This window comes from Bos taurus, chromosome 11 (genome assembly GCF_002263795.3).
Source record: "Bos taurus isolate L1 Dominette 01449 registration number 42190680 breed Hereford chromosome 11, ARS-UCD2.0, whole genome shotgun sequence".
NCBI lineage: Eukaryota > Metazoa > Chordata > Mammalia > Artiodactyla > Bovidae > Bos > Bos taurus.
The window spans coordinates 1,602,154-1,615,841 of NC_037338.1; the positions used below are offsets into that span (position 1 = coordinate 1,602,154).

The 13,688-nt window shown below is 42.0% G+C and overlaps 1 protein-coding gene across 3 annotated transcripts in view; it reads left to right on the top strand.

Annotated features, from left to right (window-relative positions):
- BUB1 (BUB1 mitotic checkpoint serine/threonine kinase) overlaps positions 1–13,688 on the top strand; it is a 33,170-nt gene that overhangs the window by 16,744 nt on the left and 2,738 nt on the right. For all 3 annotated transcript variants that reach the window (XM_005212316.4, NM_001102011.2, XM_059891213.1), the window contains exons 14-21: positions 225–324; positions 1,212–1,293; positions 1,922–2,096; positions 5,049–5,136; positions 6,555–6,790; positions 8,160–8,303; positions 10,906–11,021; positions 13,383–13,544. In XM_005212316.4, the coding sequence (XP_005212373.1) occupies positions 225–324; positions 1,212–1,293; positions 1,922–2,096; positions 5,049–5,136; positions 6,555–6,790; positions 8,160–8,303; positions 10,906–11,021; positions 13,383–13,544 (1,103 nt within the window). The remainder of the gene's footprint in view (positions 1–224; positions 325–1,211; positions 1,294–1,921; positions 2,097–5,048; positions 5,137–6,554; positions 6,791–8,159; positions 8,304–10,905; positions 11,022–13,382; positions 13,545–13,688) is intronic.

The following is a 13,688-nucleotide window of genomic DNA, read 5'->3' on the forward strand; positions in this document are numbered from 1 at the left end:
TGCGTTAGATGTGGCAGGGGCTTGAGGCCTGGAAGCCCGGGTGCTAGCGCCTGTAACAGCAGTCAGTCCCTTCCTGTCAGCGCAGAGGGACTACCGCATGGCCTGGAGTTCCAAAGCTGACATCAGTTATTTATTCCATTTTCTTATTTGTAATTAAAGTTTCGACTAAAGGGTAGTGTTTTTGTCCTACAAAACAATTAACTACAGTTTTTGTACTCTTGCAGAAAATGCACCATCTTCTGGGGCTTGGGGAGTCAATAAGATCATCTCTTCTTTGTCATCTGCTTTTCCTGTATTTGAAGATGGAAACAAAGAAAATTATGGGTAAAGACATGTGTGGTTAAGATAACTCTGAGTGAAAACCATGTTGCCATAGTGACGGGTGGTGTAGGGTCCAGGTGGGGCTGTTGAGAGAAGACCACCTGCCAGTCAGACGGGCTGTGTTCAGCCCCAGCTCTGCCAGGGATGAGCCTTGTGACCACAGGACCAGGAGGCTGTGGCTGAAGTTCTTTCCACATTTACAGTGTTACAAGAAAGCAGTCCTCCCATGACAAAAGCATGTATTATGAAAGGAAACAGTATGGTTATAAAGCATAAGAGAGCCGAGGTATCCTACAGATTTGAAATTGTGTCAGTTGTAAATGAATTCATCAACACAGGTATCCATACATGTTCTGTATGTATTTGCAGGATTGATGAAGTAGAAAGGGAAGTGGCTTACATTGGCTCACACTGCAGAGAACATTTGTTTTAAGGCTGAGCTGCATTACGATAGAGTAGGGTAGCACCAGGAAGTTTCACTGTTAATAATTTAAATCATGAAAGAGAGGTGTGAACTAAAGTGTCCTGGTGTGGAAGAGACGTGTATTCCGTAGCTGGACCACGCACTGGGGAGAGAAGCAGCATCTGGCGTCCACGCCACCCTGTTGGTCACAGCCCTCACTCTTTTGTCCTTAAAACTTAAACCTCAGTGCCATAGAAAGTTCCGTATTTTCCACCCTCACATAAATTAACTATAGATCTTCTTGTATATACCTACTCAGGTTAGTTCAACTTGCACTCAGATTTGCTATAAAGGTAAGAAATATGTATATAAATATTAACTAATTAAATAGGATAAGTGGAGAATGTTTTTAACACTGTGACTTAAGTGGTAGGATTTATTTCCTTAGGGTATTTTACTGTTTATAATTCTGTCAATTTTTCCTTAGATTACCACAGCTGAAAAATAAACCTGCAGGAGCCAGGACCTTTGGAGAACGTTCCGTGAGCAGGTTTCCTGCAAAACCAAATGTGAGTCTGTGTTTCATCCATGAAATGGTGGTGCAACCCTTTTCGCTTTCTTTTACCAAACAATTGTGCCACTCAAAGGAGATGGTGTATTTAAAAAGCAGTTCTGGAAAAACAGAATATTATGTGAAGATCATATTTTTAAAATATTATCCTATAATTATTTGCAGTCTGCACAACACATACTGACAGATGTGAAATTGAAAAATGAGTTTGATGTGATCCTTGCCCTCTGAGAGTCTTCCCTGGAGACAAGAGGAGCCACTGGGGGCATATATATTTTTCCCAGACCTAAGAATCTTGATAAAGGCTAAATGGGAACTCCGTAATATCTTTGTTATTCCTCTGTAAATCCAGATTTTTCAAATTTTTTTAAAAAATTGGTAAATAAACTATGGCTCTTGCATGTGATGCAATTCCACTGGCGTGTGTTAAAGATGAAGTGTCCCAGTTCCAGGGAGAAGAACCAGACCCATGATGTCCTTGGCTGCGTGTTAGCCGGGGGTTACATCCATTCCTTTGAAAAAATCAAAATTCCTGTTTTTTTTTTAATCTAAAGTATCGATGTGTTAAATTTCATCTGCAAAACAGGGAGCCTGCTGCCTGTTTTCCAGTTCATCTTTCGTTGTAGGAAGTGCCTCACACTGACGAGTTTCTGGATGATTCAACCGTGTGGGGTGTCCGCTGCAACAAAAGCCTGGCGCCCAGCCCCAAGAGCCCAGGAGACTTTAGGTCCGCCGCGCAGCTGGCGTCTACACCCTTCCACAGGCTTCCCGCGGACTGCGTGCACCCACCAGAAGATAAAGGTGTGCACTGTACTCTCCTGGTGTCTTATCTCCCGCCAACTGCAGCTCTACTACTACGATAGTCGTCTTCTTGAAAATTCTAATTGGGACACTGGAGAATCATAAAGAGGAAACTTAAAATCCATTCATTGTAGTATTACATAAATATAATGTCCTCATAAAGTCTGTGCCTTTTCAAATTCAATAGCTTCGGTTGTAAGTAGAACAGAAGAAAAGACTACAGAAGGGCAAATGTCCAACCCATCTGCACAGGACAGAGGTTTATTTCATGTTTTACAGTAAATAAAATAGCCAGGACAGACAGATTAAATTACTTAAATGCTAAAATAGTGAACATTTTCTAATTTGATAAGAATAACTAATAGCAAGTTTTAATCCTTGATATGTATCTACAAATTTTATTACTTTAGAGATGTAGCAAATACTATACTCAGAAAATCATATTTAAAACTTTTTTTAGTGGTGTGATAAAACTCACAGATAGTCCTATTTTCCCCAAACATAACACTCTCATATCAAAGATCTTTATAGACTTGAAATGAAGCTTAATAAATGATATAGTTATTGAATACAGATAATTATTACCTTTTAAATACCAAACCTGCAAAATCATACAGGCATACCTCATTTTTGGCACAGTGGTAAAGAACCCACCTGCCAATGCAGGAGACTCAGGAAGATGCAGGTTCAACCTCTGGGTGGGGAAGACCCCCTGGAGAAGGACCTGGCAACCCACCCCAGTATTCTTGCCTGGAGAATCCCATGGACAGAGGGCCCTGGCGGGCTACAGGCCACGGGGTCACAGAGTCAGAGACGACTGAGCGACTAAGCACTGTACCTCACTGTATGGCACTTCACTTGGTTGCTTGTGCAGAAACTGGGTTTTTTACAAATTGAAGATTGGCGGCAACCACCTGTCAAGCAAGCTTACTGGCGAGACTTTTCCAGCAGTGTTTACTCACTTCATGTCTGACATTTGGTCATTCTTGCAGTATTCCCACCTTTTTCATTACTGTTACATTTGTTATGGTGACCTGTGATGGGTAACCTTTGGTGTTACTATAACTGTCTTTGGGTGCCACAGACCTCGCCCATTGGAGATAGTAAACTTAATGGATATTGTGTGTATTCTCGCTGCTCCAGCTGGTTGTTCCCTTTCTCACTCTCCTCGGGCCTCTCTCTTCCTGAAAAAGGAGAATATTGAAATTAGGCCAATTACTAACCTACAGTGGCCTCTTAAGTGTTAAAGCGGAGAGAAGAATGTCATGTCTGTCGCTTCAAATCAAAAGCCAGAAATGATTAAACACAGTGAGGAAGGCACGTCAAAGTCCAGTTAGGCTGAAAGCCAGGCTTCTTAGCCAGTTAGCCAAGTTATGGATGCAAAGACATCATTCATGAAAGGAAGTCAATTGACGTGGCAAATTTCATGGTTGTCTTATTTTAAGAAATGGCTGTAGCCAACCCAGCCTTCAGCGACCACCACTTTGGTCATTCAGCAGCCACCAACATCGAGGCAAACCCTCTACGAGCCAAAAGATTACGACTCACTGAAGGCTTAAGTGATGGTTTGCATTTTTTAGCAATTAAGCCTTTTTTAATTAAGATGCACACATTGTTTTTCTATGCTGTTGCACACTTAAGACTTCAGTACAGTGTAAACGTAACTTGTGCATGCACTGGGAAACCAAAAAATTTGTGTAATTGCTTTATTGCAGTGGAATGGATCCAAACCCACAGTGTCTCAGAGGCACACTTGTGCTGTAAGATCTGGGACCACTAGCCAAATAATCACTGCTGGCACTTTTTCTGTGTTTAAGCAGCAGTTGTTCACTGAAGCAGATGCCAAAGAATTCCATTCCCCTGGATGAAAGGATGGAAACTTATTTTAACATGAAGTCTGAGCATATAGGCCTAAACATTTTTAACTAAGCAATAAAAATCTCTTACTGTACTAACCAAATATATTTCCTACTTGAATTTTAAAGGAGGATTTAGTTGAAACTTGGACAATTTCCAAGTGCTATCACAGACTTGCTACTTTAATTTTTTTTAAATTTAAAACATTTCAGTTTGGAGAACTTAATCTGTTTTAAGTCAAGCGTCTTTCATAAAGTCAGTATTGGCCTTTCTTAGCGTATTTGCCACTTTGGTCATATGAAGAGAGGCTAATGTTCTAGGACTGAAGAGTATTACTAGCACCTGCTCAGTGAGGCAACAGCTAGTAAAGTTTCATCCTGTGTTAACACCTGGCTGTATACTGTGTTAGCATCACTTGGTAGAAGTAGTCTCCGTATTTCTACCCTATCTCGTTTACTTCACTGTAGATTTTTTTTTTAATAATTTTATTTATTTGTTTGCTTGTTTTTGGCTGTGCAGGTCTTCACTGCCATGAGGGCTTCTCTCTGGTCTCGGCGAGCGGGGGCTACTCTCTGGCTGCCGTGTGCGGGCTTCTCGTGGCAGTGGCTTCTCTTGCTGCAGAGCACAGGCTCTGGGTGCTCGAGCCTCAGTAGTTGTGGCTCCTGGGCTCTGGGTGCGCGAGCCTCAGTAGTTGTGGCTCCTGGGCTCTGGGTGCGCGAGCCTCAGTAGTTGTGGTTCACAGGTTTACTTTGCCCCTCGGCATATGGAATCTTCCCAGAGCGGGGATCAAATCCATGTCTCCTGCACTGGCACGTAGATTCTTTACCACTGAGCCACCAGAGAAGTCCTATCTGGACTGTTTTCTCTTAAAGGATTGTACGGATTAGATGTATAAGGTTGAAAAGCTCACATACAATAACAGAAGTTTTTCAAGTGACTTTCCCCTCATTTTAAAAAATATACTGCTTTTTACCATGGAACACTATTTTGAAACTGTAATGAAAATCAGTGCAAAAAAGGAATCCCGGACTTCATAACCATTTAAAATCATACGTGTGTGTATAGTGTCCATCTCTACTTTCTTGTGTGTTTCAGAAAATATGGTAGCAAACCAGCACACCCGTGTGGCTTTGGATTCTTGTGAAAGAAACAAGGTGGAACCCTTGAAAGAGAGAAAGTGCAGGTATTGTGGGGGGGTGTGTGGTTCTGTCTCTCTGCATTTTCATTGTAGCGTTGCTTTTTAAGCTGTAAAGGAATACCTCATTCCTGTCTTTAAGGGCTGCCAGAGTTTTTATTAACTGAGAGCTTTAAGTCACCAGGTACTCTGCAGATGTAAGGACAGTGATTAGGGACTTCCCTAAGCACTTCCAGTGCTTAAGACCTCACCTTCCAGTGCAGAGGATGAAGGTTCGATCCCTGGTCGGGGAACTAAGATCCCACATGCCTTGCAGCCAAAAAAAAAACAGAACATAAAACAACAGAAGCAATAATGTAACAAATTCAATAAATACTTTGAAAGGATAAAAAAAAATTAAATACAATGATTAACCGGAACACTTGGTTTTAATACATCAGGGAGTGAGAGAAGCGGCTGGGGTAGCAGAGAATCCCTGACTTCCGCTGACTGGGGGAGTAGAACTGCATGGTGAAATCATGGGAGGAGAGAAGAAGGGCATGTCTTCCCATACCAAGACAGTCTGATTATGATAAAAACAGACAAGTCCAAATCAAGGGACAGATTACGAAATAGCTGGACTGACAAGGTCTTAGGGAACCAGCAAAGACCAAGAAACAGGAGAAGAGAGTAAGAAAGGTGACAACTAAATGCACCGCGGTGTCCACAAGTGGATCCCGGAGCAAACACTGTATCTTGTGGAAAACCTGGCAAAATCCAAACGAGGTCTGGAAGTTTGTCAGTGGTAGCATGACAGAGGTTGGCTTACTGCTCTTGACGAGAGCGCCACCTTAACGTGAGATGGTAACATTAGAGGAAATTGACGAGGAGCTTGTGGGAATTCTCTACCATCTTTGCAACAGATGATTAAATCTAAAATTACTCCAGAATTAGTATTTGCATGTAGGTGAATTCACAAATATGGAATCCGCGAGTAATGAGGGTCAACTGTGTCCATGTGTGCGTGTCCCTGGTGTGTGTGTGTGTGTGTGTGTATGTATGTGTGTGTAAATGTACTGCTGTTAGGTTATCGAATTACGGCTGACATTTTCTGTTTGTTTCAGTGTCATAAAAGAAGCCATTTTTGTAATAAAGTTAAATATTTAACCTCGTTTACAGGACTGATGCTTAGAGGACAACTCAGGGAAATAAACCTCCCAGCATATCCTGCTAAAGAATATCCAGTGTCTCACCTCACCTATTTATCTAATATATTACCATGTTTTTTATTTCTGGTCATACTGTATGAACCATGTAATTCGCATGTATTTGTACGAAGAAAGTGCTTTAATCAACTATTTGTGAAACAGATTTGAAATGTCCTTCATAGAATGAAAAGGAAACTGTTCTGTGGGACTTTGATGCGATCAAACCCAGTAAGCTTGTAATCACGTGTTTTGCTTCCTCTATCCCTTTATCTTATCTAGTCCAGTTGAAGAGACAAGCCCAGACCCAGTGTGCCCCGCAGATGGCCCTTCGGCATCCTTGCTCCATCTGGGCCAACCTGCTGTAGCCGTGCTGATGAGTGAGGCAGAGCAGGGTCTCAAGGCCTGTAAAGTCACAGACCCCGACTTTGCCACTGCAGAGGATCCGGCAGAAGCCAGTGCTGAGCTCCAGGCTGAACTGATGCCGGCTGGCCCGCTTGGGAATGTCGACGCTCCAAGTATGAACAGATGCTCAATCTTAATTGTTCCCTGAATAAGGACACTAGCCGGGTAAAAGCTGTTTCATGAAAGAAACTCAAAAGAGTAGGAACTTGAACGCCGTTGAGTAGAACACAAACTTGCAGGTTATCTCACTGTGCATACAACAGTAGCCTCCTTGAAGGAATACTTTTGTTTTAATTTTAAAATATCAAAATAACTACTGTTGGAAGAAGCAAGTGGAATTGGGGGGCCCACTATGTGCCAGGCATTTAATCTGACACTGTTGTCTCCATTTTACAGAAAAGTAAACAGGCTCAGGATCAAAGGACCCCCGTCCTTACTCCAAGGCTACACACAGAAGTAGTCTTGAATAGTGGTTAAGAGCACAGACTCTGAAGATAGACTAGATTTTTTTTTTAAACATAACTACTTTATTTATTTGGCTGCGCTGGATCTTAGTTATGGCACGTGGGATCTTCAGTCTTTAGTTGCAGCATGAGGGATCTAGTTCCCTCACCAGGGATCAAACTTGGGCCCCCTGCATTGGGAGCATGGAGTCTTAACGATTGGACCACCAGGGAAGTCCCCAGACTAGCTAGATTCTAATCCTAGCCACCCCCCTTAGGCTGTCCCTTGATCTTGGCCAAGATCGTTTCACTTCTCCGTGGCCCTCTTTTCCGTAAAGTGGAGGGGGTGGTAGTACCTCCTTTAGAGTCTTATGTAAGGGCCATGTGAGGTACTAAACATGAAGGGCTCAGAACAGTGCCCTGCATCTGCTTAGCACTGGTGAATGTCAGTCATGTTGGCTTAGACTGATAACTGCACTAGTAGAATTTTGTAGAGCATTCTAAATTGGGCAGAAACCTTTTTCTTCCCTTTAGAAATGGTTTCTCTTTGTGGATCCAAAGTGTGTCTCATACAGATAAACTGCACATGGTACAGTCCGTGGGGTCACAAAAGGTCGGACATGACTTAGCGACTGAACGACAAGCAAGACTCTAAGTATTCAAAGGCAGCATGTTTTCTAGATAGAAGTGCAAAAGCGGTTTAAAGAGTACATAGCTGAGCACATGCGTAATGAATCTCCAAGTCTGCCTTTAAGATGTGTACCCCCAGTTCTATTAAAGGCAGAATCATGAACAGATGCTCCTCATTTTGATTTCCTTTGTCACAACTGAACACACAAACTTGTTGATCTGAAAATGACAGACGATGAACTGCAGAACTACCAGTTTTGACTTTTGAAATGATAATTTATTATTTGAATCAATGCTCTTTAGAGATAAGACTTAAAAGGTTAAGGTCTCCACTTGCTTTGTCTTATGATTTATTTGGTAAGTCTTGCCTACTGAATTCATTTCCTTTTTTTGTTCCCATTCCTTCAAGACTTCACTGTTGAGAACCCTTGGGATGAGGAGTTGATTCTCAAACTTTTATCCGGGCTTTCTAAACCAGTGAGTTCCTATCCAAATACTTATGAATGGCCATGTAAGCTTCCAGCCATCAAGCCCAAGACTGAATTCCAATTAGGTAAGCACCATATGGGTAATAAAACTTTAACCTCTCTTTTCGCTACGGGAAGTTGGTGCTGACTGGTGTGTGTGTGTGTTTCTCCTCCTGTCACCGCCCCGCCCCGCCCACCAATAACCGGTTTCATCTGTAGTTTCACCTGTAGCGTTAAGATGAGAACATCTTGTTAAGGCGTAACTACAGGATTTGATTGCTGCTGTGACTGTGACTGTAAAGGGTAATTGGGCAGTTATCTGTCAAAATTAAAAACACACACGTTTAGACCCAGACACCCACTTTTAAGAATTCCTGCAGATAACAATTGCATACCTTCAAAGTGATGTGTGTGAAGCAGCAGATTGGAAGCAACACAGACAGCTATAGGGACTGCTTAATAAGTGATGGAACGCGAGTGTGTGCTCAGTCGGGTCTGACTCTTTGCGACCGACCCCATGGACTGCAGCCCACCTGGCTCCTCTGTCCATGGGATTTCCCAGGCAAGCATACTGGAGTAGGTTGCCATTTCCTTCTCCAGGGGATCTCCCCAACCCAGGAATCAAACCTGTGTTTCCTGCATTGGCAGGCAGATTCTTTACCACTGAGCCACCAGGGAAGCTATATTATCCTTTTAATGTCCACAGGATCTATAGTGATGCCCCGTCTTTCATTTCTACAATTGGTGATATGTGTACTTCTTATTTTTCCTTAGGCTGGCAGAGGCTTATCCGTTTTATTGATATTTTCAAAGAACCAACTTCTTTTTTCACAGAATCAACTTTTGTTTTCACTAATTTTCTATATTGATTTTTACTTTTAAATTTCATTGATTTCTACTCTATTTCTTATTATTTCTTTTCTCTGCCTACTTGGGATTTAACGTGCTCTTCTTCTAGATGTCTAAGGCAGAAACTAAGATTATTGATTTTAGATCTTTTCTAACATATACATTCGGAGAAGGCAATGGCACCCCACTCCAGTACTCTTGCCTGGAGAATCCCATGGACGGAGGAGCCTGGTGGGCTGCAGTCCATGGGGTCACTGGAGTCGGACACGACTGAGCGACTTCACTTTCACTTTTCACAATTTCATGCATTGGAGAAGGAAATGGCAACCCACTCCAGTGTTCTTGCCTGGAGAATCCCAGGGAAGGGGAAGCCTGGTGGGCTACCGTCTATGGAGTCGCACAGAGTTGGACACAACTGAAGGGATTTAGCAACATATACATTCAGTGCAATAAATTTCTAAGCATGCATTTCATGCATCTCACAATTTCAATGTGTGTATCAGAATGTGTTATTTTAGCTGCAAGTGTTTGAGGGCTCTCCAGCTCTCCTTCTGTTATTGATTACTAGTTTAATTCCATGAGTGTATGATTTCTTTTTTTTAATTGTATTTTATGACCCAGAACGTGATCTTTATTGGTGACTATTCCATGTAAGCTTGAAAAGAATGTACATTTTGCTGTTGTTAGATTATTTCGTAAATGTCTATTAGATCCAGTTGATTGGTGGTGCTGTTCGTGTCAGCCATGCCCTTTCTGATTTTCTGCCTGTTGGCTTTGTCAGTTGCTGACAGAGGGATGTAGAAATCGCCAACTATGATAGTGAAGTAATCTGTTCTCCTTGGAAGTCTGTCAGTGTTTTTCGTCACTATTTTGATGCTCTGTTCTTTGACTCATACACTGATGCCTTCCAAACTCCTTATATGCCAGCTAGAAACCAGAAAGCGACTTTTTTATATTTGATTTTAAACGTGATTTTTTTTTTTTAATAATCTATTACAACTTGACCTCTGTGGTCTTTCTCCCAAAACGAATAACTCCAGTGTCACTAAAAAATATCAAAACAAATCCAGATGAGAGGCATTCTACAGCTCATCAGACAAGTGCTCCATGGAGCTGCCACAGCTGTCAGAAACAGAAAGTCAGGAACTGTCACAGCCTAGTAGAGGCCGAGGAGACTTGAATATGCCCTAGAACATTAGGGGAGGACTAGTGAAATCTGAAAAAAGTGTGGAGCTAGGTAACAGTCACCTACCAGTCTTGGTTCTTATCTGTTACCAGTGTACCTTGGTTATGTAAAAGTTAACAAAAGGGAAACTGGATGCAGAACAAACAGAAACTCTACTATCTTTGCAACGTTTCTATCAATAAAAAACTGTTCTAATACAGAAGGTTTACTGCAATAAAATTTTTAAATTACCTGTTAGAAATACCCGTACAATTATGCCCTGTCCCTTTTATTCTGATGTTAAAACGCTTGCATTTTTCATAGGCACATTAGACCTTTGTTTAGCACTTTGCAGATGATGTTTACGTCTTCTTTGATATCACAACAGTCTTGCCAACTAGGCAGCACAGGTATCTCCCCTTTAGACACGAGAGCACGGGTGACGAGGATGGCTGCCCGAGGCCGCCTGCTCGGGGACGGGCCTGGGCCCCGGCCATGCTGCCCTGGCTCCCCCGTCACTCCATGGAAGACTGGCCAAACACTTCCTAAGGGAGCTGTACCCACGTTTATTTATTAAAGCAACTCAAGCCCAAGAAGAATTGACAAATACTTTATTCTGATAGTCTTTAGTGTTTTGAGCTGCTTCTTTGTTTTTGACTTCTCTCTCTCCTCAGGTTCTTTGCTCGTCTACGTTGATCACTTTATTGGACAAGGGGCTTTCGCCCAAGTCTATGAAGTTACCCATGGAGATGTGAACAACAGCAAAAATAAGGAGAAATTTGCTTTGAAGGTAAATGATCTGAACAATATAGAAATGAATTTTAGAACTTGAGATTGCCATTCTCTTTTTAAGACAGTGGTGGTTTCACGGACTTCCCTGATGGTTCAGACGCTAAAATTCCCCACTCCCAACACAGTTCCAATTCCAGTTCAGTCACTCAGTCGTGTCCAACTTTTTGCAACCCCATGGAGTACAGCACGCTAGGCCTCTCTGTCCATCACCAACTCCTGAAGCTTACTCAAACTCATGTCCATCGAGTCAGTGATGCCATCCCAACCATCTCATCCTCTCTCGTCCCCTTCTCCTCCCGGCTTCAATCTTTCCCAGCATCAGTTCTTTTCCAGTGAGTCAGCTCTTCACATCAAGTGGCCAAATTATTGGAGCTTCAGCTTCAGCATCAGTCCTTTCAATGAATATTGCAGAACTGATTTCCTTTAGGATCGATTGGTTTGATCTCCTTGCAGTGCAAGGGACTCTCAAGAGTCTTCTCCAACACCACAGTACGAAAGCATCAATTCTTTGGTCTTCAGCATTCTTTATGGTCAAACACATCCATATATGACTACTGGAAAAACCATAGCTTTGACTAGACGGACCTTTGTCAGTAAAGTAATGTCTCTGCTTATTAATACACTGTCTACGTTGGTCATAGTTATTCATAGTTATTTTTCCAAGGAGCAAGTGTCTTTTAAATTCATGGCTGCAGTCACCATCTGCAGTGATTTTGGAGCCCAAGAAAATAAAGTCTGTCACTGTTAACATTGTTTCCCCATCTATTTGCTATGAAGTGATGGGACCAGATGCCAAGATCTTAGTTTTCTGAATGTTGAGCTTTAAGCCAACTTTTTCATTCTCCACTTTCACTTTCATCAAGAGGCTCTTTAGTTCGTTCGTCTTCACTTTCTGCCGTAAGAGTGGTGTCATCAGTATATCTGAGGTTATGGATACTTCTCCCAGCAGTCTTGATTCCAGCTTGTGTTTCATCCAATCTGGCATTTCACATGATGTACTCTGCATGTAAGTTAAATAAGCAGGGTCACAATATACAGCCTTGACATACTCCTTTCCCAATTTGGAACCAGTCTGTTGTTCCATATCCAGTTCTAATTGTTGCTTCTTGACCTGCATACAGATTTCTCAGGAGGCAGGTCAGGTGGTCTGGTATTCCCATCTCTTTCAGAATTTTCCAGTTTGTTGTGATCCACACAGTCAAAGGCTTTGGTGTAGTCAATAAAGCAGAAGTAGATGTTTTTCTGGAACTCTCTTGCTTTTTCAGTGATCCAGCAGATGTTGGCAATTTGATCTCTGGTTCCTCTGCCTTTTCTAAACCCAGCTTGAATATCTGGAAATTCTTGGTTCATGTCGTGTTGAAGCCTGGCTTGGAGAATTTTGAGCATTACTTTGCTAGCGTGTGAGATGAGTGCAATTGTGCGGTAGTTTGAACATTTTTGGCACTGCCTTTCTTTGGATTGGAATGAAAAGTGACCTTTTCCAGTCCTGTGGCCACTGCTGAGTTTTCCAAATATCCTGGCGTATTGAGTGCAGCACCTTTACAGCATCATCTTTTAGCATTTGAAATAGCTCAACTGGAATTCCATCACCTCACTAGCTTTGTTCGTCGTGATACTTCTTAAGGCTCACTTGACATTGCACTCCAGGATGTCTGTTTCTAGGTGAGTGATCACACCATCGTGGTCATCTGGGTTGTGGAGATCTTTTCTGTATAGTTCTTCTGTGTATTCTTGCCACCTCTTCTTAATATCTAATGCTTCTCTTAGGTCCATACCATTTCTGTCCTTTATTGTGCACATCTTTGCATGAAATGTTCCCTTGGTATCTCTAATTTTCTTGAAGCAATCTCTAGTCTTACCCATTCTGTTGTTTTCCTGTTTCTTTGCATTGATCCCTGAGGAGGGCTTTCTTATCTCTCCTTGCTATTGTTTAAAACTCTGCATTCAAATGGATAAATCTTTACTTTTTTGAAATCATATTGCAATCAGGGTACCTGCATTCAAGCCCTGGTCAGGGAACTGGACCCCACATGCCACAACTAAGACTCTGCATGCTGAATCTAAGACCCAGCATAGCCAAATAAATATTAAAAGAAATTGTCTTTTAAAAAAAGATAGTAATGGTTTCATTTAGATATGTTGTCCGCACTTAGGAAACAAAACTATCCCACAGGGATTCAGAACTGCCTTGCCGCTAAAATTATCTTGGAGCAATCCCCATACTGCAGCAGCAATTCATAGCTTGTCATACCTTTCTACTCCATGCCCCCCCGCTTTTTTTTGGATGAAGTTGCTTTCTTGCAGTCATTTTACAGAACATGATGAGCTGGATGTGAATGTTACATTACCTGTTTTGCAGGTCCAGAAGCCTCCCAACCTCTGGGAATTCTACATTGGGACCCAGCTGATGGAAAGACTAAAGCCAAGTATGCAACACATGTTTATCAAATTTTATTCAGCCCACCTGTTCCAGAATGGCAGCGTGTTAGTAGGAGACCTCTACAGTTATGGCACATTATTAGTAAGTGTGATGCTTTGATGACACAAGCATGAAGTACCTTTTTTGCTTTGCACATCCCTTTTTGCACTTGAAGCTTTTATTGGAGTGGTGGGTGGGGCAAAGCTCTTGGTTTGAAATTTCATTAATCATGGGCAGCCAACTCAG